Raw genomic sequence first — 25,259 nt, 5'->3', positions numbered from 1 at the left:
TCGATTGACACTGACTCTTCAGATCATCCAGCAATGCTATTTGTAGAGTTTACTCCAGGTAAATGTTGCAATTCTTCAGCCATTCCTGAACATGCAACCAAAAACAAGCTACATATAGAGAGTACCAACACAAATTATCTAACAATTCTGTCTCTTCGCAGCAAAATCTGCAGAGCTGAGACGGTTGCGCCCTCAATATATATAACATCCTATTGGTTGCAAGAATTTTGTATAATTTAAATTGAAAAACTCAAAGTTTAGAATCCGGCGGATTCGTTTTGTGTATTAGTTCATAAACCATGTGCCATGGAAACGGTACATCAAACTCTTCCCAACTATTTTGCAATCCATAAGGCACAGCTGTCAATTTTCGGTGCTTAAATGAAACTGGTTTACTTTATCACAATTTTTTTCCACAGATGTTGGTCTTTAATGCAGGACCAACAGACAAATGCCTTATTTTCTTCCCCTGTTTTGTCATTTACCCAGAAAGTAATCTATGGGGGCAGGAGAGAGTCATCCATGGTTCAGATTGGTTTCAAAAGCCACTGCCAACTTGAGTGAACTGTAGACAAAATAACCAAAAAACTAAGGGTGATGGTGGCAAGCTCACCATGTTCAAAAGTTGTGGCCTAATCACCTCTAGGTAACTTCAAACCAAGCCGTTGATTTGGTCATGTAATTTTATACATGGTGAGTTTGCCCCTATCCATCGTTTTTGGTTAAAGCTCAACTTGAACAAGATATTGTTTCATAATCTCAGCGTATGATCGACGGACTTATTGGCTGATTCATGTGATTTAGGCTGCATTTTGTGATAATGTTGGTCTATCAGGTTTGACAAGCTCTGATTGATAACCACTTTTTAGGGATGATGAGAGACAGAAACAGATGTGGCAGACCTTTACAATGTTGAAGTACAATGAATTCCTCAGAATACTAAGTGTTTTCTTTATTATATTACTTCCCTATTAACACATTGGTTTTAAGTTGGTGATAACATGGACCATAGACTATTTTATTCTCTACTTTAGAACTCTTGGGGGTATCCGAAACAAATGTGTAAAAAGTACTTTATGAAAATGTTGAATCTGACCTTATAAATAACACAAAGACATGTCAAATCAGGTAATGCCAAAATTAGTCTAAATGAAGTATGCTTTGAAGTGATTGAAATGCATCAGACAATTATTGGATAGTTCGGGAAACCCACAAATGTCGCTGAGTTGAAGCAGTTCTACATGGACGAGTGGGCCAAAATTCCTCCACAGCAATGTGAGAGACTGATCAACAACTACAAGAAGTATTTGGTTGCGGTCATTGCAGTTAAAGGTGACACAATCAGTTATTGAGTATAAGGGGGCAATTACTTTTTCACACAGGGGTATTGAGTGTTGCATACTTTTGTTAATTCAGTAAATGAAATAAGTATCAACATTTAGTGTTATTTGTTCACTCAGTTTCCCTTTATCTAATATTCGGTTTGGGTTGAAGATCTGATAACATTCAGTGTCAAAAATATGCACAAATCTGAAAGGGAACAAATACTTTTTCCACGGCACTATGTTCCTGAGAGTCTTAGCTTTCTGCGATGCGGTCACAATTGCCATTATAAAACAGGTTGTTTGGATCCTAGATGCTGATTGGAGGAGCAGCGTTCCAAGCTCTGCTGTATTGGCCATTGCAGTCACACTATGCCTGCTAACAGTTCCATGAATTATCATTGCACTACCATCAGAATTTCACCATCATAAGAATTTGCATCTATTCTATTTATCTCAACTCGCACATTATTTCCCCTTGATTGTAGCCTAGCATTTAGTTTGGTACAGCTGGGGTAATATAAGCTGGCTGCCTGTCCGACCTCTGAAGATTTGTTTCACTTTTGAAAGGCCCTGGACCCTACCACAAAGTGTGTGACCTCAGGCCTGGAGGGAAGCTAAAGTCATTCCGCTACCCAAGATTAGTAATACCCCCTTTACTGGCTCAAATAGCAGACCAATCAGTCTGTTACTAACCCTTAGTAAACTTTGTTTGACCAGATACAGTAAACAAATTGACAATAGACTTTCAGCACTCATAGGGAATGACACTCAACAAGCACGGCACTTACACAAATGACTGATGATTGGCTGAGAGAAATTGATAAAATGATAGTGGGGCTGTTTTGTTAGACTTCAGTGCAGCTTTTGACATCGATCATAGGCTGCTGCTGGAAAAATGTATGTGTTATGGCTTTACATCCCCTGCTATAATGTGGACAAAGAATTCCCTGTCTAACATAACACAGAGGGTGTTCTTTAATGGAAGCTTCTACAACAGAATCAGGAATTCCCCAGGGTAGCTGTTCAGGCCCCTTGATTTTTTCAATATTTACTATCGACATTCGACTGGCATTGTGTGAGGCCAATGTGTCTATGTGTAACGGATGTGAAACGCTAGCTTAGTTAGCGGTGGTTTGCGCCAAATAGCGTTTCAATCGGTGACGTCACTTGCTCTGAGACCTTGAAGTAGTTGTTCCCCTTGCTCTGCAAGGGCCGTGGCTTTTGTGGAGCGATGGGTAAAGATGCTTTGAGGGTGACTGTTGTTGTGTGCAGAGGGTCCCTGGTTCACGCACGGGTATGGGCGAGGGGACGGTTTAAAGTTATACTGTTACATATGTATGTGGATGACTCAACTCTATACACATCAGCTACTACAGCAACTGAAATGACTGCAACACTTAACAAAGATCTGCAGTTAGTTTCGGAATGGGTAGCAAGGAATAAGTTAGTCCTAAATATTTCCAATACCTAAAAGCATTGTATTTGCGACAAATCATTCACAAAACCCTAAACCTCAACTACATCTCGTAATTAAAATTGAGCAAGTTGAGGTGACTAAACTGCTTGGAGTAACCCTGGATTGTAAAACTGTCATGGTCAAAACATATTGATACAACAGTAGCTACGCTGGGGAGAAGTCTGTCCATAATAAAGCACTGCTCTGCCTTCTTAACAACTCTATCAACAAGGCAGGTCCTACAGGCCCTAGTTTTGTCGCACCTGGACTCGTGTGTTCAGGTACCACAAAGAGGGATTTGGGAAAATTGCAGTTGGCTCAGAACAGGGCAGCACGGCTGGTCCTTAAAAGTACACGGAGAGCTAACATTAATGACATGCATGTCAATCTCTCATGGCTCAAAGTGGAAGAGAGATTGACTTCCTCTTTACTTGTTTTTGTAAGAGGTGTTGAGAAACAGAAGGTATCGAGCTGTCTGTTTTAAAATACTTGCACACAGCTCGGACACCAATGCATACCCCACAATCCATGCCACCAGAGGTCTCTTCACAGTCCCCAAGTCCAGAACAGACTATGGGAGGCGCATAGTACTACATGGAACTCTATTCCACATCAGGTAACTGATGCAAGCAGTAGAATCAGATTTAAAAAGCAGGTAAAAATACACCATATGGAACAGCAGGGACTGTGAAGTAACACAAACATAGGCACAGACACATGATAACATAAGCACTATACACACACATACACATTCATTTTGTGTTGTCGATATGTGGTCGTGGAATATGGGCATGAGGGCACACACTTAAGTGTGTTGGGAATTCTGTAATTAATGTATTGTAATGTTTTAAAATTGTATAACTGCCTTTTGCCGGAAGAGTCTTGGCAAATAGAAATACAATAGAGAGGTGTCCAGACAAGACAAAACCTTTTCTGAGCCAGGCCGAAATCACCCATCATCATCATTATTATGGATATATCCAAGTAAATGACAATAGAAAAAAAGCTCAAACAGACAAAAAATGCAGCTAGTGGGCTGTCATTCCAGGTGCAATGTTTGACGTGACGGAGTTAGCTGAAGTTGGGAGTGACAAGAACGTTAGTCAGCCTGCATAGCAACCACTTTTGTTAGAACAGAAGACCAGCCCTCTACAGGATGGGTGTTCCTATTCCGGGATGGTTGAGCTAACATGCGCTAATGTGATTAGCATGACAGTTGTAAGTAAAAGCAACCTTTCCAAGACATAGACATGTCTTATATGGGCAGAACGCTTACATTCTTGTTAATCTAACTGCACTGTCCAATTACAGTAGCTATTACAGTGAAAAAATGCCATGCTATTGTTTGAGGAGAGTGCACAACAGCAGAACTTTTATCACGGCAACTGGTTTAATACATTCACCTCTGAGGGTAAATAATGTACTCACATTCAGTAATATTGCTCTGATTTGTCATCCTGAGGGTCCCAGAAATAAAATGTAGCATAGTTTAAGTATAAGCTAATGATCCATCATGTATGATATTCCTGGGAGTGTGTAAACTTAAATGTTGTATTACCATATAATTGTGTATGTTCTCTGTAGTCACGTACTTGAAAATGTATCAGTTGACCAATTCGGCACATTTGGGCAGACTTGATACAAAATATTGACTAGTATTGCCATGCTTCACTGGCTCAATCTGAAACTTTGCGCACACACTACTGCCATCTAGTGGCCAAAATCTAAATTGTGCCTAAACTGCAATAACACATGATTGACTTTCTCTTGTATTTCAAAGATGATTTAAAAAAAATTAGAAACACCTGTTTTTTTTGTTTGTATTATCGTTTACCAGATCTAATGTGTTATGTTCTCCTACATTAATTTCACATTTCCACAAACTTCAAAGTGCTTCCTTTCAAATGGCATCAATAATATGCATATCCTTGCTTCAGGTCCTGAGCTACAGGCAGTTAGATTTGGTTATGTCATTTTGAAAAAAAAAGTACAGTTCTTAACTTCTTTGGGACTGGAGGGCAGTATTGAGTAGCTTGGATAATAAGGTGCCCAGAGTAAACTGCCTGCTACTCAGGCCCATAATTAGTATATCTGTATACAAAACACTGAAGTTTCTAAAACTGTTTGAATGATGTCTGTGACTATAACAGAAATCATATGGCAGGCAAAATCTTGAGAAAAAAAACAGGAAGTGGGAAATCTGAGGTTTGTAGTTTTTCAAGTCATTGCCTATTGAATATACAGTGTCTATGGGGTCATATTGCACTGCCTAAGGCTTTCACTAGATGTCAACAGTCTTTATAACCTTGTTTCAGGCTTCTTCTGTGAAGGGGGAGAGAATGAGAGCTGTTTGAGTCAGGTGTCAGGCAGAGTGTCATGAGCTAAATCATGCGCACGGCTGAGAGAGGTAGCTGCGTTTCTTTTCATTTCTAAAGACAAAGGAATTGTCAGGTTGAAACATTATTGAAGATTTATGATAAAAACATCCTAAAGATTGATTCTATACATCGTTTGACATGTTCCTCCAAACTGTAATATAACTTTTTGGACTTTTCGCCTGAAATTTCGCCTGGACTTGGCCACGCGAGTTTGGATTTGTGAACAAAAAGGAGGTATTTGAACATAAATGATGGACTTCATCGAACAAAACAAACATTTATTGTGGAACTGAAATTCCTGAGAGTGCATTCTGATGAAGATCATCAAAGGTAAGTGAATATTTATAATGCTATTTCTGACTTTTGTAACACCTCTCCTTCTTTGGAAAATGGCTGTATGTTTTTCTGTGGCTAGGTGCTGACCTAACATAATCGCAAGGTGTGCTTTCGCCGTAAAGCCTTTTTGAAATCTGACACAGCGGTTGCATTAAGGAGAAGTTTATCTATAATTCCATGCATAACACCTGTATCTTTTATCAATGTTTATGATGAGTATTTCTGTAATTTGATGTGGCTCTGCACTTTCACCGGATGTTTGTTTGAGACAATGCATTTCTGAACATAACACACCAATTTCAAATGAGGTTTTTGGGCATAAAGATTAACTTTATCGAACAAAACACACATTTATTGTGTAACATTAAGTCCTGTGAGTGCCATCTTATGAAGATCATGACAGGTTAGTGATTAATTTAATCGCTATTTCTGACTTTTGTGAGCCCTCTCCTTGGCTGGAAAATGGCTGTGAAAATGGCTGTATGATTTTCTGTGACTAGGTGCTGACCTAACATAATCATTTGGTGTGCTTTCGCTGTAAAGCCTATTTGAAATCGGACACTGTGGCTGGATTTACAATATGTTTATCTTTAAAATGGTGTAAAATACTTGTATGTTTGAGGAATTTTAATTATGGACTTTCTGTTTTTTAATTTGTCACTCTGCAATTTCACTGGCTGTTGACGAGAGGTTTTAAGAATAATTAACAATAATTATTTATTTTTTACCTTTATTTTACAAGGCAAGTCAGTTAAGAACAAATTCTTATTTTCAATGACAGCCGAGGAACAGTGGGTTAACGGCCTGTTCAGGGGCAGAACGACAGATTTGTACCTTGTCAGCTCGGGGATTTGAACTTGAAACCTTCTGGTTACTAGTCCTACGCTCTAACCACTAGGCTACCCTGGCACCAGCAACATGACCAAACAAACTAAAAACCTGTCCAGACTATTTCCTCTGATGGAAGATTGAAATTGTATGAATTTACTTATCAAAATAAGGTTTTTAATGAAAATGTGTCATTCATTGTTGTTTTAACATGTTGGTAAATGTTTTATAAAAGCAATAAGGCACTTGAGTCAGTGCTGCATCATGAATACAGTCACAGGTAAATACAGTCACAACACCATTTTACCTGTGACTGTATTCCTGCTTAAATAGCCCGTTCCAACGCTAGAACCAAATTCATAGGAACAAGATCACAATTGCATTCAATTTATGTCCCCCAGTCATTTTATGTGATTATCCCTTCTAACGAGTCCTGTGTGACCTGTGAGCGTTTTAGAGGAAAACAGAACACAACACATGTTCCTGAGTGTTAGCTTTCAGTGATGGGTTCATAATAGCCCAAACCAACGCTAGAGCCAAATTCATAGGAAGAAAATTAATTCAACATGTCACACTGGCTTTAGAAAACAATTGTTGCAGAATCAAAATGGCAAAAATGCAATGTTTTCTCTCTCTCTCTCACACACACACACACACACTGACCTGTGTGACTTTAATGTGATCATGGATGGTGGGTTCACACAAGCCTTTAAGGTCAGGGTTGTAGCTGCGTCCGTCAGGAAACAAGTAGCTGAGGACAGAAGAGAGACAGCTTAGATATCCCAGCATTCCTTGCAGACAGCTGACAAAAACTAAGAACGACACAGAGATGTCACAGAAGGCACAACAAGCTAAATTTAACATCTATTATCAAACATCTTCATAACACAGTCATAAAAATGACATTGCATGGCATCTCAAATTAGGACCACTTTAAAAGAGACTCAGCATTATCCTGACACAGAATACTTTTTGGGAGAAATATTTTTGTTTCATGGAGCATGGCACATGAATGCATTTGTGACCTTTATTTAATTAGGCAAGTCAGTTAAGAACAAATTCTACAATGACGGCCTACACCAGCCAAACCCAGGCGACACTGGGCCAATTGTGCGCCGCCCTATGGGACTCGCAATCACGCCCGGATTCCGCCCAGGGTGTCTGTAGTGATACCTCTAGCACTGAGATGCAGTGCCTTAGACCACTTCACCACTCGGGAGCCCAAGGTAGTTTGTTTCTGCAATTTGTATTTTACCGCAATACATTTCTTATGACAGCACTATGAAGAGTGAAGTCATGAAGTGCTCTCTCCAAATCGAGTCCCCATAATCTGACTGCTTTGTCTACTGACACACACAGGCAGTGAGCCTAATGTGCTTTCATGCATAATTGTATCCTAGGATTCCTCCATTAGAATATTTGCAGAAGTGGGCCACCTTTGCTCGCCTCCCAAAGGCGCTCTGAACCCGAAACCACTCAAGTGTGGTGAAAGAGATCAAACTACATTTACAGAGGTAATCATCCCTCGTCGCCTGAGCAGTCAAGACAGAGAGGAAATAAGACTGTGTAAATGGCTACATCCCAATTCTGCATTGCATCTGCATTGCAGGCCCCAATTCCCTCCCTACCCCGTCAATGATTGCAGATTTGTAGTAGAAGCAAAATAATAAGGTTTAGTTTATGTCACAGTGTATAACACTGGCAGATAAAACCCAAATTGCAGTCCAAACATACAGTACCAATCAAAAGTTTGGATGCTCCTACTCATTCAAGGGGTTTTCTTTCATTTTTACTATTTTCTACATTGTAGAATAATGAAGACATCAATACTATGAAATAACACATATGGAATCATGTAGTAACCAAAAAAGTGTTAAACAAACCAAATTTATTTTAGATTTTAGATTCTTCAAAGTAGCCACCATGCTTTTCCAACACTCATGAAGGAGTTCCCACATATGCTGAGCACTTGTGGCTGCTTTTCCTTCACTCTGCGGTCAAACTCATCCCAAACCATCTCAATTGGGTTGAGGTCGGGTGATTGTGGAGGCCAGGTCATCTGATGCAGCACTACATCACTCTCCTTCTTGGTCAAATAGCCCTTACACAGCCTGGAGGTGTGTTGAGTCATTGTCCTGTTGAAAAACAAATTATAGTCCCACTAAGTGCAAACCAGATGGGATGGCGTATCACTTCAAAATGCTGTGGTAGCCATGCTGGTTAAGTATGCCTTGAATTCTAAATACATCACTGACTGTCACCAGCAAAGCACCCCCACCCCATCACACCTCCAACTCCATGCTTTACGGTGGGAACCACACACACGGAGATCATCCATTCACCATTTCTTCACCAAATAGATGGTCTGCCTGTACAAGCCCCATCTGGACTGGACACAGCTAGACAAACTTATATTTTTGAGAAGATCAGGGAGTTTTGCGATGAAGAGGCTATGGACATCACATGCCCTGCACCAAAGTCAAGGGCAGGACAGTTCTCCGAATATAGATTCCCTTGTTCATGCGTGGTTCTGACAGACCAGTCATCAGCACTATCTGCAGTGCCTCTATTCAAATGACTCTCTCCTAAACATGCACACCATACGTTACTGCTACTATTTTTCTTTTTATCCTGCTGCTCTGCCACTTTTCCCCTGATTGTATGCATATAACTACCTCATCTATCACTGATATTGTGATTGATATTGTTCTTGTACTGTGTATTATTTTAACACTATTTCTGTTATTGCTAATATGCAAGTAACCATTTGGCTGTACCTTCTGTAGAGATCCATCCACTTAGCAAGACTTAACAAAATATTGATATATAAAATGAATATTGATATGTGTGGTCGTAACATGATTTTTTTACATTGGGTTCTGAGAATATACAATATACTTATTCATGTCACTGATGGAGTGCTATGGTTGAGGGTCTACACCATAAGTTAAGGGTTATAGGAGGAAGGTATATAGTGTGTGCAACTAAGTGTCACGCCCTGGCCATAGAGAGGCTTTTTATTCTCTATTTTGGTTAGGCCAGGGTGTGACTAGGATGGGAATTCTATGTTCTTTTTTCTATGTTTTTGTATTTCTGTGTTTTTGGCCGGGGATGGTTCTCAATCAGGGACAGCTGTCTGTCGTTGTCTCTGATTGAGAACCATACTTAGGCAGCCTGTTTTCCCACTATGGGTTGTGGGTAGTTGTTTTCTGTGTCTGTGTTTTCACCATACAGAACTGTTTTGATTTTCGTTGTTTCAAGTTTGTTATTTTGTGTTCAGTTGTAATAAATGTAACATGGACACATACCACGCTGCATTTTGGTCCGATCTATCCTACTCCTCATCAGACGAAGAAGTTTGTTACGCTAAGCTTGGAATGTGTTGAGTGCAAGGAAGAGATTACATGTGGCAGGCATTGATAAGGCGAGACGGGTGGAGATCTTAGAAACTAACAATGTCACTAAGGGAGAGAGGGAGATTATGTCAGGATATGGTATTGCTGGCTATCAGGGATACTCTGGGAGGAGAAGACACAGTTTGTATCATTAAACATGAAAGCCTTGAGTTGGGGATGAGTGAGCACTTTGGGGTAGAGGTCAGGTTAGATGAAGTGAGATAGAACAGATATCAATCACTAAGTTTCTGTCTAGCAACAGAGATGTATTGGCTGTTCAGTTGTGGAGGAGTAGACTGAGCTTCAGAGAAAGGATTAAATATCAGTGCTTGTGTGAAATATCGGTTTGTCTGAATCCAACTGTATCAACCCTTTGGGAAGAATTAAACTTGGTTAAGCTTCTAGGTGTCCGTGAGTTATTTACTCTGAAAATTAGAACTTAACAGTATCAAGTGTCCACCACATAAATATATGGCGCATCCACATAAAAATATGGTGCATGCATCTGTTTATGTACTGTACATGTGCACCTCACTCCGGTTACAACTCAGGTTGCATGGCCTTAACCTCTCTGGGGTAGGCGGGACGCTTGTGTCCCACATGGCCAATAGCCAGGGAAAATGCAAATACATTTCTATAAAAATCAAACTTTCATTAAATTACACATGCAAGATAGCAAATTAAAGCTACACTCGTTGTGAATCCAGCCAACATGTCAGATTTCAAAAAGGCTTTTCGGCGAAAGCATAAGATGCTATTATCTGATGATAGCACAACATTAAACAATGAGAGAGTAGCGTATTTCAACTCTGCAGGCGCGACACAAAATGCAGAAATAAAATATAAATCATGCCTTACCTTTGACAAGCTTCTTTTGTTGGCACTCCTACATGTCCCATAAACATCACAAATGGTCCTGTTGTTTGATTAATTCCGTCTTATCTATCCAAAATGTCAATTTATTTGGCGCGTTTGATCCAGAAAAACACTGCTTCCAACTTACGCAACGTCATTACAAAATATCTCAAAAGTTACCTGTAAACTTCAAAACATTTCAAACTACTTTTGTAATACAACTTTAGGTATTTCTAAACGTATATAATCAATCAAATTGAAGACGGAATGATCTGTGTTCAATACAGGAGCAAAACAAACTGACGCTACTTTTCTGTTTACACATGAAGTGACGTTCGTTCACTTAGGGGTGTACTCACTTTTGTTGTCAGCGGTTTAGGCATTAATGACTGTGTGAGTTATTTTGAGGGGACAGCAAATGTACACTGTTATACAAGCTGTACACTCACTACATTGTAGCAGTGTCATTTCTTCAGTGTTTTCACATGAAAAGATATACTCAAATATTTACAAAAATGTGAGGGGTGTACTCACTTTTGTGATATACTGTATATACAGATGATACAGTCTTATACTCAGCTGGCCCCTCCCTTTTGTGTTAAATGCTCTACAACAAAACTTTCTTAGTGTCCAACAAGCTTTCTCTCCCCTTAACCTTGTTCTGAACACCTCCAAAACGGGCGGCGACTTTGGACTAGTAACCAAAAGGTTGCAAGATCAAATCCCAGAGCTGACAAGTGCACAATACTAAACAGAGCCATGGCTACATGGAACTCTAATCCACATCAAGTAACTCACGCAAGCATTAAAATCTAATTTAAAAAAACAGATACAAATACACACTATGGAACAGCGAGGACTGTGAGGAGTCACACACACATAACATACAGGGCATTTGGAAAGTATTCAGACCCCTTCACTATTTCCACATTTTGTTACGTTACAGCCTTATTGTAAAATTGATAAAATGTTTTTTCCACATCAAACTACACACAATACTCCATAATCACAAAAACTAAAATATCACATTTACATAAGTATTCTGACCCTTTACTCAGTACTTTGTTGAAGCACCTTTGGCAGCGAATACTGCCCCAAGTCTCCTTGGGTATGATGCAACAAGCTTGGCACACCTGTATTTGGGGAGTTTATCCCATTCTTCTCTGCAGATCCTCTCAAACTCTGTCAGGTTGGATGGGGAGCTTCACTGCACAACTATTTTCAGGTCTCACCAGAGATGTTCGATCGGGTTCAAGTCCGGGCTCTGGCTGGACCACTCAAGGACATTCAGAGACTTGTCTCGAAGTCACTCCTGCATTGCCTAGGCTGTGTGCTTAGGGTTGTTGTCCCTTTGGAAGGTGAACCATCGCCTCAGTCTGAGGTCCTGAGCGCTCTGGAGCAGGTTTTCATCAAGGATCTCATTACTTCTCCATTACTTTCCCTTGATTCTGACTAGTCTCCCAGTCCCTGCCGCTGAAAAACATCCCAACAGCATGATGCTGCCACCACCATGCTTCAACATAGGGATGGTATTGGCCTGGTGATGTGCTGTGCCTGGTTTTCTCGATGTGACGCTTGGCATTGAGGCCAAAGAGTTTAATCTTGGTTTCATCAGACCAGATAATCTTGTTTCTCATGGTCTGAGAGTAATTTGCCTTTTACTGATTTGTGGCTTCTGGCTGGTCACTCTACCATAATGGCCTGATTGGGGGAGTGCTGCATAAATGCTTGTCCTTCTGGAAGGCTCTCCCATCTTCACAGAGGAACTCTGGAGTTCTGCCAGAGTGACCATCGGGTTCTTGGTCATCTCCCTGACCAAGGCCCTTCTCCCCCAACTGCTCAGTTTGGTCGGGCGGCCAGTTCTAAGAAGAGTCTTTGTGGTTCCAAACTTCTTCAGAATGATCGAGGCCACTGTTTTCTTGGGGACCTTCAATGCTGCAGAAAGGTTTTGGTACCCTTCCCCAAAATATGTGTGAATATTTTCCGAATGCACTGTACACACATGTACACCTGGATTGTGTGTTTAAGTAGAGTAGTAATCTGAGGGCACATACTTAATGTATTGTGAAATCTGTTGTAAAATGTATTTTAAAGTAAAAAAGATGTAATATAATGAGAGTGATGAGGCAAAAGGTATGGCAAATAAGTCTGGCAGCCCAACTGATTGGCAAACATACTGCAAATTAAGAAATCATGTGACTAAGCAAATAAAAATAAACTATACTATGAAACAAAGATACAGTTGAAGTCGGAAGTTTACATACACTTAAGTTGGAGTCATTAAAACTTGTTTTTCAACCCCTCCACAAATGTATTGTTCACAAACTATAGTTTTGGCAAGTCCGATAGGACATCTACTTTGTGCATGACATAAGTCATTTTTCAAACTATTGTTTACAGACAGATTATTTCACTTGTAATTCACGGTATCACAATTCCAGTGGGTCAGAAGTTTACATACACTAAGTTGACTGTGCCTTTAAACAGCTTGGAAAATTCCAGAAAATGATGTCATGGCTTTAGAAGCTTCTGATAGGCTAATTGACATCATTTGAGTAAATTGGAGGTGTACATCTGCATGCATTTCAAGGCCTACCTTCAAACTCAGTGCCTCCTTGCTTGGCATCATGGGAAAAATAAAAAAAATCGGCCAATACCGCAGAAAAAAAATTGTAGACCTCCACAAGTCTGGTTCATCCTTGGGAGCAATTTCCAAACGCCTGAAGGTACCACATTCATCTGTACAAACAATAATACGCAAGTATAAACACCATGGGACCACATAGCCATCATACCGCTCAGGAAGGAGGCGCGTTCTGTCTCCTAGAGATGAACATACTTTGGTACAAAAAGTGCAAATTAATCCCAGAACAACAGCAGGGGACCTTGTGAAGATGCTGGAGGAAACAGATACAAATATCTATATCCACAGTAAAACGAGTCCTATATCGACATAACCTGAAAGGCCGCTCAGCAAGGAAGAAGCCACTGCTCCAAAACCTCCATAAAAAGCCAGACTATGGTTTGCACATGGGGACTAAGATCGTACTTTTTGGTACGTGTCCTCTGGTCTGATGAAACAAATATAGAAATGTTTGGCCATAATGACCATCGTTATGTTTGGAGGAAAAAGGGGGAGGCTTGCAAGCTGAAGAACACCATCCCAACCATGAAGCACTGGGGTGGCAGCATCATGTTTTGGGGGTGCTTAGCTGCAAGAGGGACTGGTGTACTTCACAAAATAGATGGTATCATGAGGGAGGAAAATTACGTGGCTATATTGAAGCAACATCTCACAACATCAGTCAGTTAAAATTAAAGCTTGGGTGCAAATTGGTCATCCAAATGGACAATGACCCCAAGCATACTTCCAAAGTTGTGGCAAAATGGCTTAAGGACAACAAAGTCAAGGTATTGGAGTGGCCATCACAAAGCCCTGACCTTAATCCTATAGAAAATGTGATGGCAGAACTGAAAAAGCATGTGCGAGCAAGGAGGCCTGCAAACCTGACTCAGTTACACCAGCTCTGTCAAGAGGAATGGGCCAAAATTCACCCAACTTATTGTTGGAAGCCTGTGGAAGGCTACCCGAACGTTTGACTCAAGTTAAACAATTTAAAGGCAATGCTACCAAATACTAATTGAGTGTATGTAAACTTCTGACCCACTGGGAAAAGCTGAAATAAATCATTCTCTCTACTATTATTCTGACATCTCACATTCTTAAAATAAAGTGGTGATCCTAACTGACCTAAGACAGGGAATTTTCACTAAAATTAAATGTCAGGAATTGTAAAAAAACTGAGTTTTAATGTATTTGGCTAAGGTGCATGTGAACTTCCAACTTCAACTGTATTACTGCCACAATTTTTACTCGACCCCAGCAGCTAATGGGGATCCATAATAAATACAAATACTAAAATATATTTGAAAATACAACAATACACAGAAAATAAGTATTTGAAATAAAATTCTTAAATATGCATGTCTTTAAATTAGGTCTGTCAAATGATAAAAACATTTAATTGACTTAATCACAGGATTTGATGTGGTAAATCATAAATAATCGCAAATTCAAAATTTGCTCAAATTGAGCTGTAATTTAAGATTTTTTATACAAGAATATTTACATCTTGATTTTGTCCAAAGTAACGGTTATCAAAATCAGGTAAATTGATGAAGCAGTATTTTTTAAACTCAATGAAAACTTGTTTTGACATCACATTGTTGTTTTTAGCTGTATAGATTATGTATTTAGATGTTTTCAGTATATTTTGAACGTTTCAGCTGGATTTATTTTATTAGAATTTAGATGGAATGCAACTTGTGCTACAGAAAAATGCAATGTGAAGAACTTAATTCCCAGGTTTTTACGTACAAGCCTTCCCTGCATCCGTCGATGAGGGCCAGGAAGAGGGGCTTGTTGTGGGGGATGGTCTGCAGGATGTTCCCGTTGTTGGTGACGTAGCCAATGGCCCACTGGCCCAGTCGTGTGCAGCTTTGTCTGAAGATGTAGCTAGAATGAGAGATGGGAAACAGGGAGGTCAGACAAATCAAACATTAAAACAGTAATATTGTCACTGACATTATTTCAACAAAAAGTTCATATTTGACAACATTCTGGGTCAGATAGTCACACGTCACTAAAACATTGCTGTTTTACCAACAAAAAAAATCTATGTTAAATTGGAATTACACATTTTGAGCACATTATAACGTGGTGATATGTGATTTTATTATCATTGATTAGAACGGGCAGCGTCTGAACCTGTGAACGCATTGCCATATTTGCATTAATTCTCCATTAATTGACAAGCATGAAAGATGATTTTATATGTGTATTTATCTTTTATGAGTGTAGATTCACACTTTGTCTGCATTAAACCCAGCGTGTCTGCTTACTTTACCCTGCTCATTTGCTTGTTCTCCCAATGGACTACAGCATACCGGTGGAACACATAGCCTAATTCGTCTCTTCTTGGCACAGGATTAATTAAATCTATCGACTGATCTGTTAGTGTGTGCACAAACAGAATAAAACAGCTTTGAATCCTGTAATGAACGTATTGTAATATTTTTAAAATTGTATATCTGCCTTAATTTTGCCGGACTCCAGGAAGAGCAGCAGCTAATGGGGATCCATAATAAATACAAATGAGTGGATTCGGCTACTTCAGCCACATCCGTTGCTGGCAGGGGTAAAATATAGAGCACACAGCCATGCAATCTCCACAGACAAACATTGGCAGTAGAATGGCCTTAATGAAGAGCTCAGTGACTTTCAATGTGGCACTGTCATAAGATGCCACCTTTCCAACATGACAGTTCAACTGTAAGTGCTGTTATTGTGAGGTGGAAACATCTAGGAGAAACAACGGCTCAATCGCAAAGTGGTAGGACACACAAGCTCACAGAACGTAGCGCATAAAAATGGTCTGTTCTCTGTTGTAAAACTAACTACTGAGTTCCAAACTGCCTCTGGAAGAACAATAACTGTTCGTAGGGAGCTTCATGAAATGAGTTTCCTTGGCCGAGCAGCCGCACAAAAGCCTAAGATCACCATGAGCAATGTCAAGCATTGGCTGGAATGGTGTAAAGCTTGCCACCTTTGGATTCTTGAGCAAGTGGAAGCACGTTTTCTGGTTGCAGGCCACCATCCCTGTGGAACGCTTTAGACACCTTGTAGAGTCCAGTCCCTGGCCAATGGAGGCTGTTCTGAGGTTAACAACGGAGTGCAACTCAATATTAGGAAGGTGTTTCTAATGTGTAATACCTTCAGTGTACAGTATATACAGAGTTTTTGTTAAAATTGCTTAAGCTCAGTAAATTTGGGAATTATGGATGGACAGCAATATTAAAACATTGTCTCTGTTTTTTTAAAGCATGTTTAAGTCAGAGTGGAGACTGGAACATTCAGGAACAATCAACACCTCCTGGAAATGTCACATTCTGACCTTTACTTCCTTTGTTTTGTATGTATTTAGTATGGTCAGGGCGTGAGTTGGTGTAGGCAGTCTATGTTTGTTTTTCTATGATTTGGGGATTTGTATGTTTCGGCCTAGTATGGTTCTCAATCAGAGGCAGGTGTCATTAGTTGTCTCTGATTGAGAATCATACTTAGGTAGCCTGGGTTGCACTGCTTGTTTGTGGTTGATTGTCTATGCTAGTTGCTTGTGTCAGCACAGGTCTCATTTATAGCTTCACGGTCGTTATTGGTTTATTGTTTTTGTATTCAGTGTTCAGTACTTTCTTTAATTAAATATTCACCATGAACACATACCACGCCGCATTTTGGTCCTCCGATCCTTCTCGCCTCTCCTCTTCAGATGAAGAGGAGGAAGACCGTGACAGTAAAGCCATTCTGGTATGTCTTTGGCATTACAATTTGGGTAATAGAACCGTTGAAAAATAAAACTCTATCCTAGGTTTAGATTTTCAGAAGACTGAGGTGGGTTTTCCTGTAACTTTTTTTTTACCTTCCCAGTAAAGCAATACAAAACCATCAAGCATCCCAGAAAAGTGCTAAAAAATAGCCCACGTTAACATATGTATCCTAAGAAAGTTCATGAAATCAATAATTTGCTAGTAACAGATGACATTCATAGTCTCTCATATCTCTGAAACTCACTTAGATAATACATTTGATGATAGAGTGGTAGCAATACATGGTTATAAGATCTACCGAAAAGACAGAAGGTGGAGGTGTGGCCATTCCTGTAAAGCTTAGAGAGGATCTTGTGTTAAATACTGTTGAAGTAATATGGCTACAGGTTCATCTGCCTCACCTAAAGCCCATTCTGGTGGGAAACTGTCACACCCTGAACTGTTTCACCTGTCTTTGTGCTTGTCTCCACCCGCCTCCAGATGTCGCCCATCTTCCCCATGTATTTATACCTGTGTTCTCTGTTAGTCTGTTGGCTGTTGACTCTGACCTGGTTAACTTCTTGGCGCACCCATCCCGTTAGCGGGATCATTTTCGTCAACATCCGCTGAATTGCAGAGCGCCAAATTCAAATTAAATTACTAAAAATATTTAATTTTCATGAGATCACAAGTGCAATATAGCAAAACACAGCTTAGCTCGTTGTTAATCCACCTGGCGTGTCAGATCTCAAAAAAGCTTTACAGTGAAAGCAAACCAAGCGTTAATGTAGGACATCTCTCTCAGCAAACAAAATATTACAAACAGCTAGCAGCAAAGTAGATTGGTCACGAAAGTCAGAAAAGCAATAAAATGAATCGCGTACCTTTGATGATCTTCGGAAGTTTGCAATCACGAGACTCCCAGTTACACAATAAATGTCCCTTTTGTTCGATAAAGATTATTTTCATTTTCAAAAACCTCCATTTGGTTGGTGCGTTTTGTTCAGTAATCTACAGGCTCGAGCGGACGGGGCAGATGAAATTCCAAATAGTATCCGTAAAGTCCGTAGAAACATGTCAAATGTTTTTTATAATCAAACCTCTGGTTGTTTTTACAATAAATAATCGATCATATTTCAACCGGACCGTAGCTTTTTCAATAGGAGAGAGAGAGAAAAAATGTCTGCTCCAAGCTGTTGGCGCATGTAAAACACTGGGAACTCCCAGCCGTCCACTGACGCGATGTGATCATTCTCGCTCATTTTTCAGAATAAAAGGCTGAAACTATGTCTAAAGAGTGTTCGCACCATGTGGAAGCCACAGGGAAAGGAATCTGGTTGATATCCCTTTAAATGGAGGGAAGGCATGCAATGGAACAGGGAGGTTTCAAAATAAGAGGCACTTCCAAGTTGGACTTTCCTCAGTTTTTCGCCTGCAATATCAGTTATCACAGACAATATTTTGACAGTTTTGGAAACTTTAGAGTGTTTTCTATCCTAATCTGACCTTATATCTTTATATGCATATTCTAGCTTCTGGGCCTGAGAAATAGGCAGTTTAATTTGGGTATGTTTTTCATGCAAACATCAAAATACTGCCCCCTACACTCAACAGGTTAATGAACTGCCTGTCCTCGACCTGCCTATTGCCTGCCCCTTGTATTCTAATAAATATCAGAGGCTCAAACAATCTGCCTCCTGTGTCTGCATCTGGGTCTCGCCCTGTGTTGTTATAGTGTGAAACTGGCCATGACTGACCCAGCAGCCTCGGACCGGCTCCGCAACGCTGTCTCCCTGCAAGGAGCCACCATTGAAAACCATGAGGAGCTACCTTCCATAAGGAAGGTCTCCATAAGACCACTGGTTCCCTCCTGGTTTGGAGCTCATTCTGCCACTCACATTGCCTTAAGGCGGCACAGGACGTTCTCCTGCAGGCTCTGGTAAATGCTTGGATTTCTCCCCCATTCCCGCGGAATACCAGGACCTCCTGGAGGTGTTCAACAAGGCTCGCATCCCCGGATTACATCTTCAAACTAAGGGCAAACACAGCATCTGTGACAGAGAGGGAAAACCGTCCATCCATGTCTATGGGTAAGAGAGTCTAGCTAGCTAGCTAATTTAGAGTCTAGCAGGCTAATTTTGTCAGAAAGTTATTTTCATTTCAAGTTAAAGTGTACTGTTAGCTGGCTAGCTAATGTTAGCTGGCTGGCTCGCGAGCTAACGTTACGTATATGATCTGTGCAGTAATGTTGTTTATATCTCAGAGCCATTTGCTTTGCTAGTTATAGCATAATGTTAGCTAGCTAACATTGAACCTAGCTGGGACAATGACCCAACACACCTCCAGGCTGTGTAAGGACTATTTGACAAAGGAGAGTGATGGAGTGCTGCATAAGATGACCTGGCCTCCACAATCACCCGACCTCAACCCAACTGAGATGGTTTGGGATGAGTTGGACCGCACAGCAAAGGAAAAGTAGTCAACAAGTGCTCATCATATGTGGGAACTCCTTCAAGACTGTTGGAAAAGCTGATTTAGAGAATGCCAAGAGTGTGCAAAGCTGTCATCAAGGCAAAGGGTGGCTACTTTGAAGAATCTCAAATATAAAATATATTTGTTTAACACTTTTTTGGTTACTACATGATTCCATATGTGTTCTTTCAAAATGTTGATATCTTTACTATTATTCTACAATGTAGAAAATAGTAAAAATAAAGAAAAACCCTTGAGTGAGTAGGTGTGTCCAAACTTCCAAGCTTTACAAAAATTAAATGTTTTCATGTCACACCTGCCCATTGATGGCCAAAAATTCAGGCAGGAGTAGTCTGTCTGAGAGTAAATCAAGAGGCCCGGAGAATCAATCACGGATAAACAGATTTAAAAGAGCGTAAACCTGTTTCCAGTAAGAGCCCTACTTACCCTCACCACATGTCCCTAAGAACACACACGCAAGCACACATGTTTACACACGCACACCAACACTCCTTCATGTGGCATGTACATACCTGCCGGGTTTGTTGGTGTATTTCTGTAGCCGTGCCTTAACCTCGTCATAGGTCAAGAAAGCCATGTAACCAGGGTGAGTCACAGCCAGGAAGTTCCAGTTTCTCAGGATGGAGCCCCATGGCTGATAGGGAGGAGATAATAAGGAGAGGAGTCACACATCACACCCAGATAATTCCATTTGGATCAACAATGAAACATTGTGCATGCAAGGACTCCTAATTCTTGGAGGTCACAGATGGTCCACTCAAATAACACAATAACTTATCAAATAAGACAACTAAAGTGATGAGGAAGCATCAGATTCCATCCTGTCTTCCATTCTTATAGTGTACTAAACCAGGATCACTTGTACAGAGTATGCATCAACTTCAAGGGCACTATTTCTTGGAGCCGGGAGAAAGCCAAATTGTTAATAATAGTGCATAGAAGGGCCTCACGAGTGGCGCAGCGGGTCTAAGTCACTACATCTCAGTGCTTGAGGTGTCACTACAGACCCAGGTTCTATCCCAGAGGGCATCCGTAGCCGCGTCCTCAGAACATGCGCAGACCAGCTGTCTGGAGTGTTTACGGACATATTCAATCTCTGCCAATCCCAATCTGCTGTCCCCACATGCTTCAAGATGTCCATCATTATTTCTGTACCCAGGAAAGCAAAGATAACTGATTTAAATTACTATCACCCCGTAGCACTCACTTCTGTCATCATGAAGTGCTTCGAGAGACTAGTTAAGGATCATATCACCTCTACCTTACCCTAGACCCACTTCAATTTGCTTACCGCCCCAATAGATCCACATACGATGCCATCGCACTGCACACTGCCCTATCCCATCTGGACAAGAGGAATACCTATGTTAGAATGCTGTTCATTGACGATAGCTCAGCATTAAACACCATAGTACCTTCCAAACTCATCATTAAGCTTTGGGGCCTGGGTCTGAACCCCGCCCTGTGCAACTGGGTCCTGACGGGCCTCCCCCAGGTGGTGAAGGGTAGGAAACAACACCTCCACCCCGCTGATCCTCAACACTGGGGCCCCACAAGGATGGGTGTTCAGCCCACTCCCTGTATTCCCTGTTCACCCATGACTGCGTGGCCACGCACGCCAACAACTCAATCATCAAATTTGAAGACGACACAACAGTAGTAGGCCTGATTACCAATAATGACGAGCCTACAGGGAGGAGGCAAATCTAAAACTGAAAAATTGGGTGTGCAAAAGTATTAATTAACAAATCAAAAACTGAAAAATTGGGCGTGCAAAATTATTTATTAAAAAAGTTTGAAATATCCAATAAATGTCGTTCCACTTCATGATTGTGTCCCACTTGTTGTTGATTCTTCACAAAAAAATACAGTTTTATATCTTTATGTTTGAAGCCTGAAATGTGGCAAAAGGTCGCAAAGTTCAAGGGGGCGAATACTTTCGCAAGGCACTGTATATTCTTAACTCCATTCCTTTACTCGAAATGTGTGTGTATTGTGTGTATTGTTGTGAGATTTTTAGATATTACTTGTTAGATATTTTTAGACTGCTGGAGCTAGACACACAAGCATTTCACTACACCCGCAATAACATCTGCTAAACATGTGTTTGTGACCAGTAACATTTGATTTGATGATTTGAGGCTGTGTCATTAACTGGCCATGACCGAGAGTCCCAAAGGGCGACATACAATTGGCCCTACATTGTTTCTCTGAACGCACCCGGATTGTCGCTTAGATCTATATACATTATTGTCTTGCTTTATGAAATGGGGTGGGGGAGGCGAGTGTGGAGTGAACCCTCGTTTCAGTTTTCATCTTTCTCAGATAGCTATGATAGTCTATTTATGTTATTGGGTAACCCGAGGAGGAGGAAAGGGGGGAGGATCATTCCGAATTCTACTAAAAGAGAAAGAACGGGGGGGGGGTGTATTAAAAAAGCACGAGAAAATTAACAAAGTGAAATTTACCTGGAACAGCCTGGTGAAGATGTCGAACTCAAAGACAGATATGTAGTCGTTGCACGTGAGGTCGATGGTGGACTTAAGGGCCATGGCCTCCAGGCTTGAGCTGATGTGATGCACTTCGTGAAGGCACTGTCGGAACACTTTCCAAGGCACGATGGTCCTGGAGGGCACAACCAGACCACAAACCAAAAGTCAGTGGAGCTAAACAACAGTCTAAAGTGACCAAAATAAACCGAGTGGTAGCTCATAATAAGAAATGGGGTTTTCTAGTTTTTACTGATAGCAATGACCTTCTGTGGAAAATCACAATAAAGACAGAGCTTTTCATGCTATGTGCAGTGCCTTCAGAAAGTATTCATCCTACTTGACTTATTCCACATTTTGTTATGTTACACCCTGAATTCAAAATGGATTAAATATATTACATTTTCTCACCCATCTACACACAATACCCCATAATGACAAAGTGCAAACATGTTTTAGACATTTTTGAAAATGTATTGAAAATGAAATACAGAAATATGTCTTCACACCCCTGAGTCAATACTTTGTATAAGCACCTTTGGCAGCGATTACAGCTGTGAGTCTTTCTCTGAGTTTTTCACACCTGAATTGTATAACATTTGCAATTTATTAATTTAAAAATTCTTCAAGCTCTGTCAAATTGGTTGTTGATCATTGCTAGACAACCATGCTCAGGTCTTGCCCTAGATTTTCTAATAGATCTAAGTCAAAACTGTAACTCGGCCACGTTCATGTTTTCTTGGTAAGCAATTCCAGTGTAGATCTGACCTTGTGTTTTAGGTTATTGTCCTGCTGAAAGGTGAATTCATCTCCCAGTGTCTGGTGTAATGTCACGCCCTGACCGTAGATTGCTTTGTTTCCATGTTGTTGTATGTTTCCATTTTTAGTTTGGTCAGGGTGTGATGTGGGTGGGTATTCTATGTTGTAGGTCTAGGTTTTCTTTTTCTATGTGTTTGTCTGGTATGGTTCTCAATCAGTGGCAGCTGTCTATAGTTGTCTCTGATTGAGAGCCATACTTAGGTAGCCTGTTTTACCATTTTGAGTTGTGGTTAATTATTTTCAGTTTCAGTGTTTTCACCATACAGGACTGTTTCGGTTTTCCTTTATTCTTTTGGTCATTTGTATTCGGTGTTCAGTTTATTAAAAGGCATCATGAACACATACCATGCTGCGCTTTGGTCTACTCCTTCTTCCAACAACGAGAATCGTAAAGCAGACTGAACCAGGTTTTCCTCTAGGATTGTGCCTGTGCTTAGCTCCATTCCATTCCTTTTTTATCCTGAAAAACTTCCCAGTCCTTAACGATTACAAGCATACCCATAACATGATGCAGCCCTCACTATGCTGAAAGTATGGAGAGTGGTTCTCAGTAATTTGTTGAATTGGATTTGCACCAAACATAACACTTTGCATTCAGGACAAAAAGTTAATTGCTTTGCCACATTTTTTGTAGTATTACTTTAGTGCCTTGTTGCAAACAGGATGCATGTTTTGGAATATTTGTAATCTGTACAGGCTTCCTTCATTTCACTCTGTCATTTAGGTTGGTATTGTGGAGTAACTCCAATGTTGTTGATCCATCCTCAGTTTTACACTGCACAACCTTCAATGTTATGTCATAATTACATAAAATTCTGGCAAATTAGTTCGCAACGATACAGACGGCCCAAACTGTTGCATATACCCTGACTCTGCGTGCAATGAATGCAAGAGAAGTTACACAATTTCCCTAGTTTAATATTGCCTGCTAAAATTAATTAATTTTAACTAAATATGCAGGTTTAAAAATATATACTTCTGTGTATGGATTTTTGAAAGGCATTGATGTTTATGGTTAGGTACATTCGTGCAACGTTTATGATTTATTCGCAAATGCGCTTTGTTAAATCATCCCCCGTTTGGCGAAGTTGGCTGTCTTTGTTAGGAAGAAATAGTCTTCACAGTTCGCAATGAGCCAGGCGGCCCAAACTGCTGCATATACCCTGACTCTGTTGCACAGAACGCAAGAGAAGTGACACAATTTCCCTAGTTAAAATAAATTCATGTTAGCAGGCAATATTAACTAAATATGCAGGTTTAAAATATATACTTGAGTATTGATTTTAAGAAAGACGTTGATGTTTATGGTTAGGTACACAGTGGTGCAACGACAGTGCTTTTTTCGCAAATGCGCTTGTTAAATCACCCGTTTGGGGAAGTAGGCTATGATTCAATGATAAATTAACGGGCAACGCATTGATTATATGCAACGCAGGACAAGCTAGATAAACTAGTAATATCATCAACCATGTGTAGTTAACTAGTGATTATGTTAAGATTGATTGTTTCTTATAAGATACGTTTAATGCTAGCTAGCACCTTACCTTGGCTCCTTGCTGCACTCGCATAACAGGTAGTCAGCCTGCCATGCAGTCTCCTTGTGGAGTTCAATGCAATCCGCCATGATCAGTGTCCAAAAATGACGATTACCGATTGTTTTGAAAACTTGAAATAAATACAATCATTCAAAATAGGCTACTACACCAGAAAGCATGATTTGGCTACAGAGGATCATTAGCTTCTTAAAAAGAAAATTGTTTTAAACCTACAGTCAGAAGGACCCAAAATTTGGGTAGCGCACAGCAAATACCAAATGCACGATTATTGCGACTGTCAGTGAAAAGCAGAGAGTCCCAGCCAGGCATATCACCATTTTTTTTATACAATCGCGGAAAAACAGTTTGGAAAGTGAATAGCTATTGCTGTAAAGAGATGAAAATGAAATATTTCTTTGAGTAATCAAAATGACTAAAACCAGCAGAGAACATCGACCATATCCCTGGTGGGTGTGCATATTCACCGTTTTTGTCATTGGGTCAGTGCCAGTTTTGTTTGTTTTTGGACAATCATTTCCTCCTCCAGGTTAGATGGACGTCATATTGTATTTGTGTCTCCCCTTTACATAAGCCAAATATATGGATCATCGTTTTTATTGATCTGTTTGTCAGTGTCAGCAGAATAGGCTATCCTGTAATTTTTGTAGTATAAAAAAAATGCATGCACACACTTGGGTGTCCCATACCTTTAAGAAATGAAATCTACTTTCACCCCTGACCATAATAAACCTAATTAAATGGGCTTGATCATCCATTTTTATTAAACTTATAAATGAATAGTATAGACATTGATTCTTGAAGAAAAGAACTGGTAAATAACTGCCTCACAAGCTTTAGTTCAACTGCCTTGCTCAATCACAACCCAAGCTTGTTTTACTTAAACAATGTCGTTATAAACAAACAGTGTATAGCTTCAAATATAGAGTCAGTCCTTGCATCCAAAGCTCCACCAATGAATTTGAGAGT

The 25,259-nt window shown here is 40.2% G+C and overlaps 1 protein-coding gene across 4 annotated transcripts in view; it reads right to left on the bottom strand.

Annotated features, from left to right (window-relative positions):
• cblb (Cbl proto-oncogene B, E3 ubiquitin protein ligase) overlaps positions 1-25,259 on the bottom strand; it is a 180,316-nt gene that overhangs the window by 89,525 nt on the left and 65,532 nt on the right. For all 4 annotated transcript variants that reach the window (XM_064938158.1, XM_064938157.1, XM_064938159.1 and 1 more), the window contains 4 exons: positions 21,898-22,054; positions 19,942-20,063; positions 14,952-15,089; positions 6,987-7,074 (listed from right to left, as the gene is read on the bottom strand). In XM_064938158.1, coding sequence (XP_064794230.1) covers positions 6,987-7,074; positions 14,952-15,089; positions 19,942-20,063; positions 21,898-22,054 — 505 coding nt within the window. The remainder of the gene's footprint in view (positions 1-6,986; positions 7,075-14,951; positions 15,090-19,941; positions 20,064-21,897; positions 22,055-25,259) is intronic.

The sequence above is a fragment of the Oncorhynchus masou genome, chromosome 26 (assembly GCF_036934945.1).
Source record: "Oncorhynchus masou masou isolate Uvic2021 chromosome 26, UVic_Omas_1.1, whole genome shotgun sequence".
In the NCBI taxonomy this organism is placed as follows: Eukaryota; Metazoa; Chordata; class Actinopteri; order Salmoniformes; family Salmonidae; genus Oncorhynchus; species Oncorhynchus masou.
This window is presented reverse-complemented; position numbering and strand designations above follow the sequence as displayed.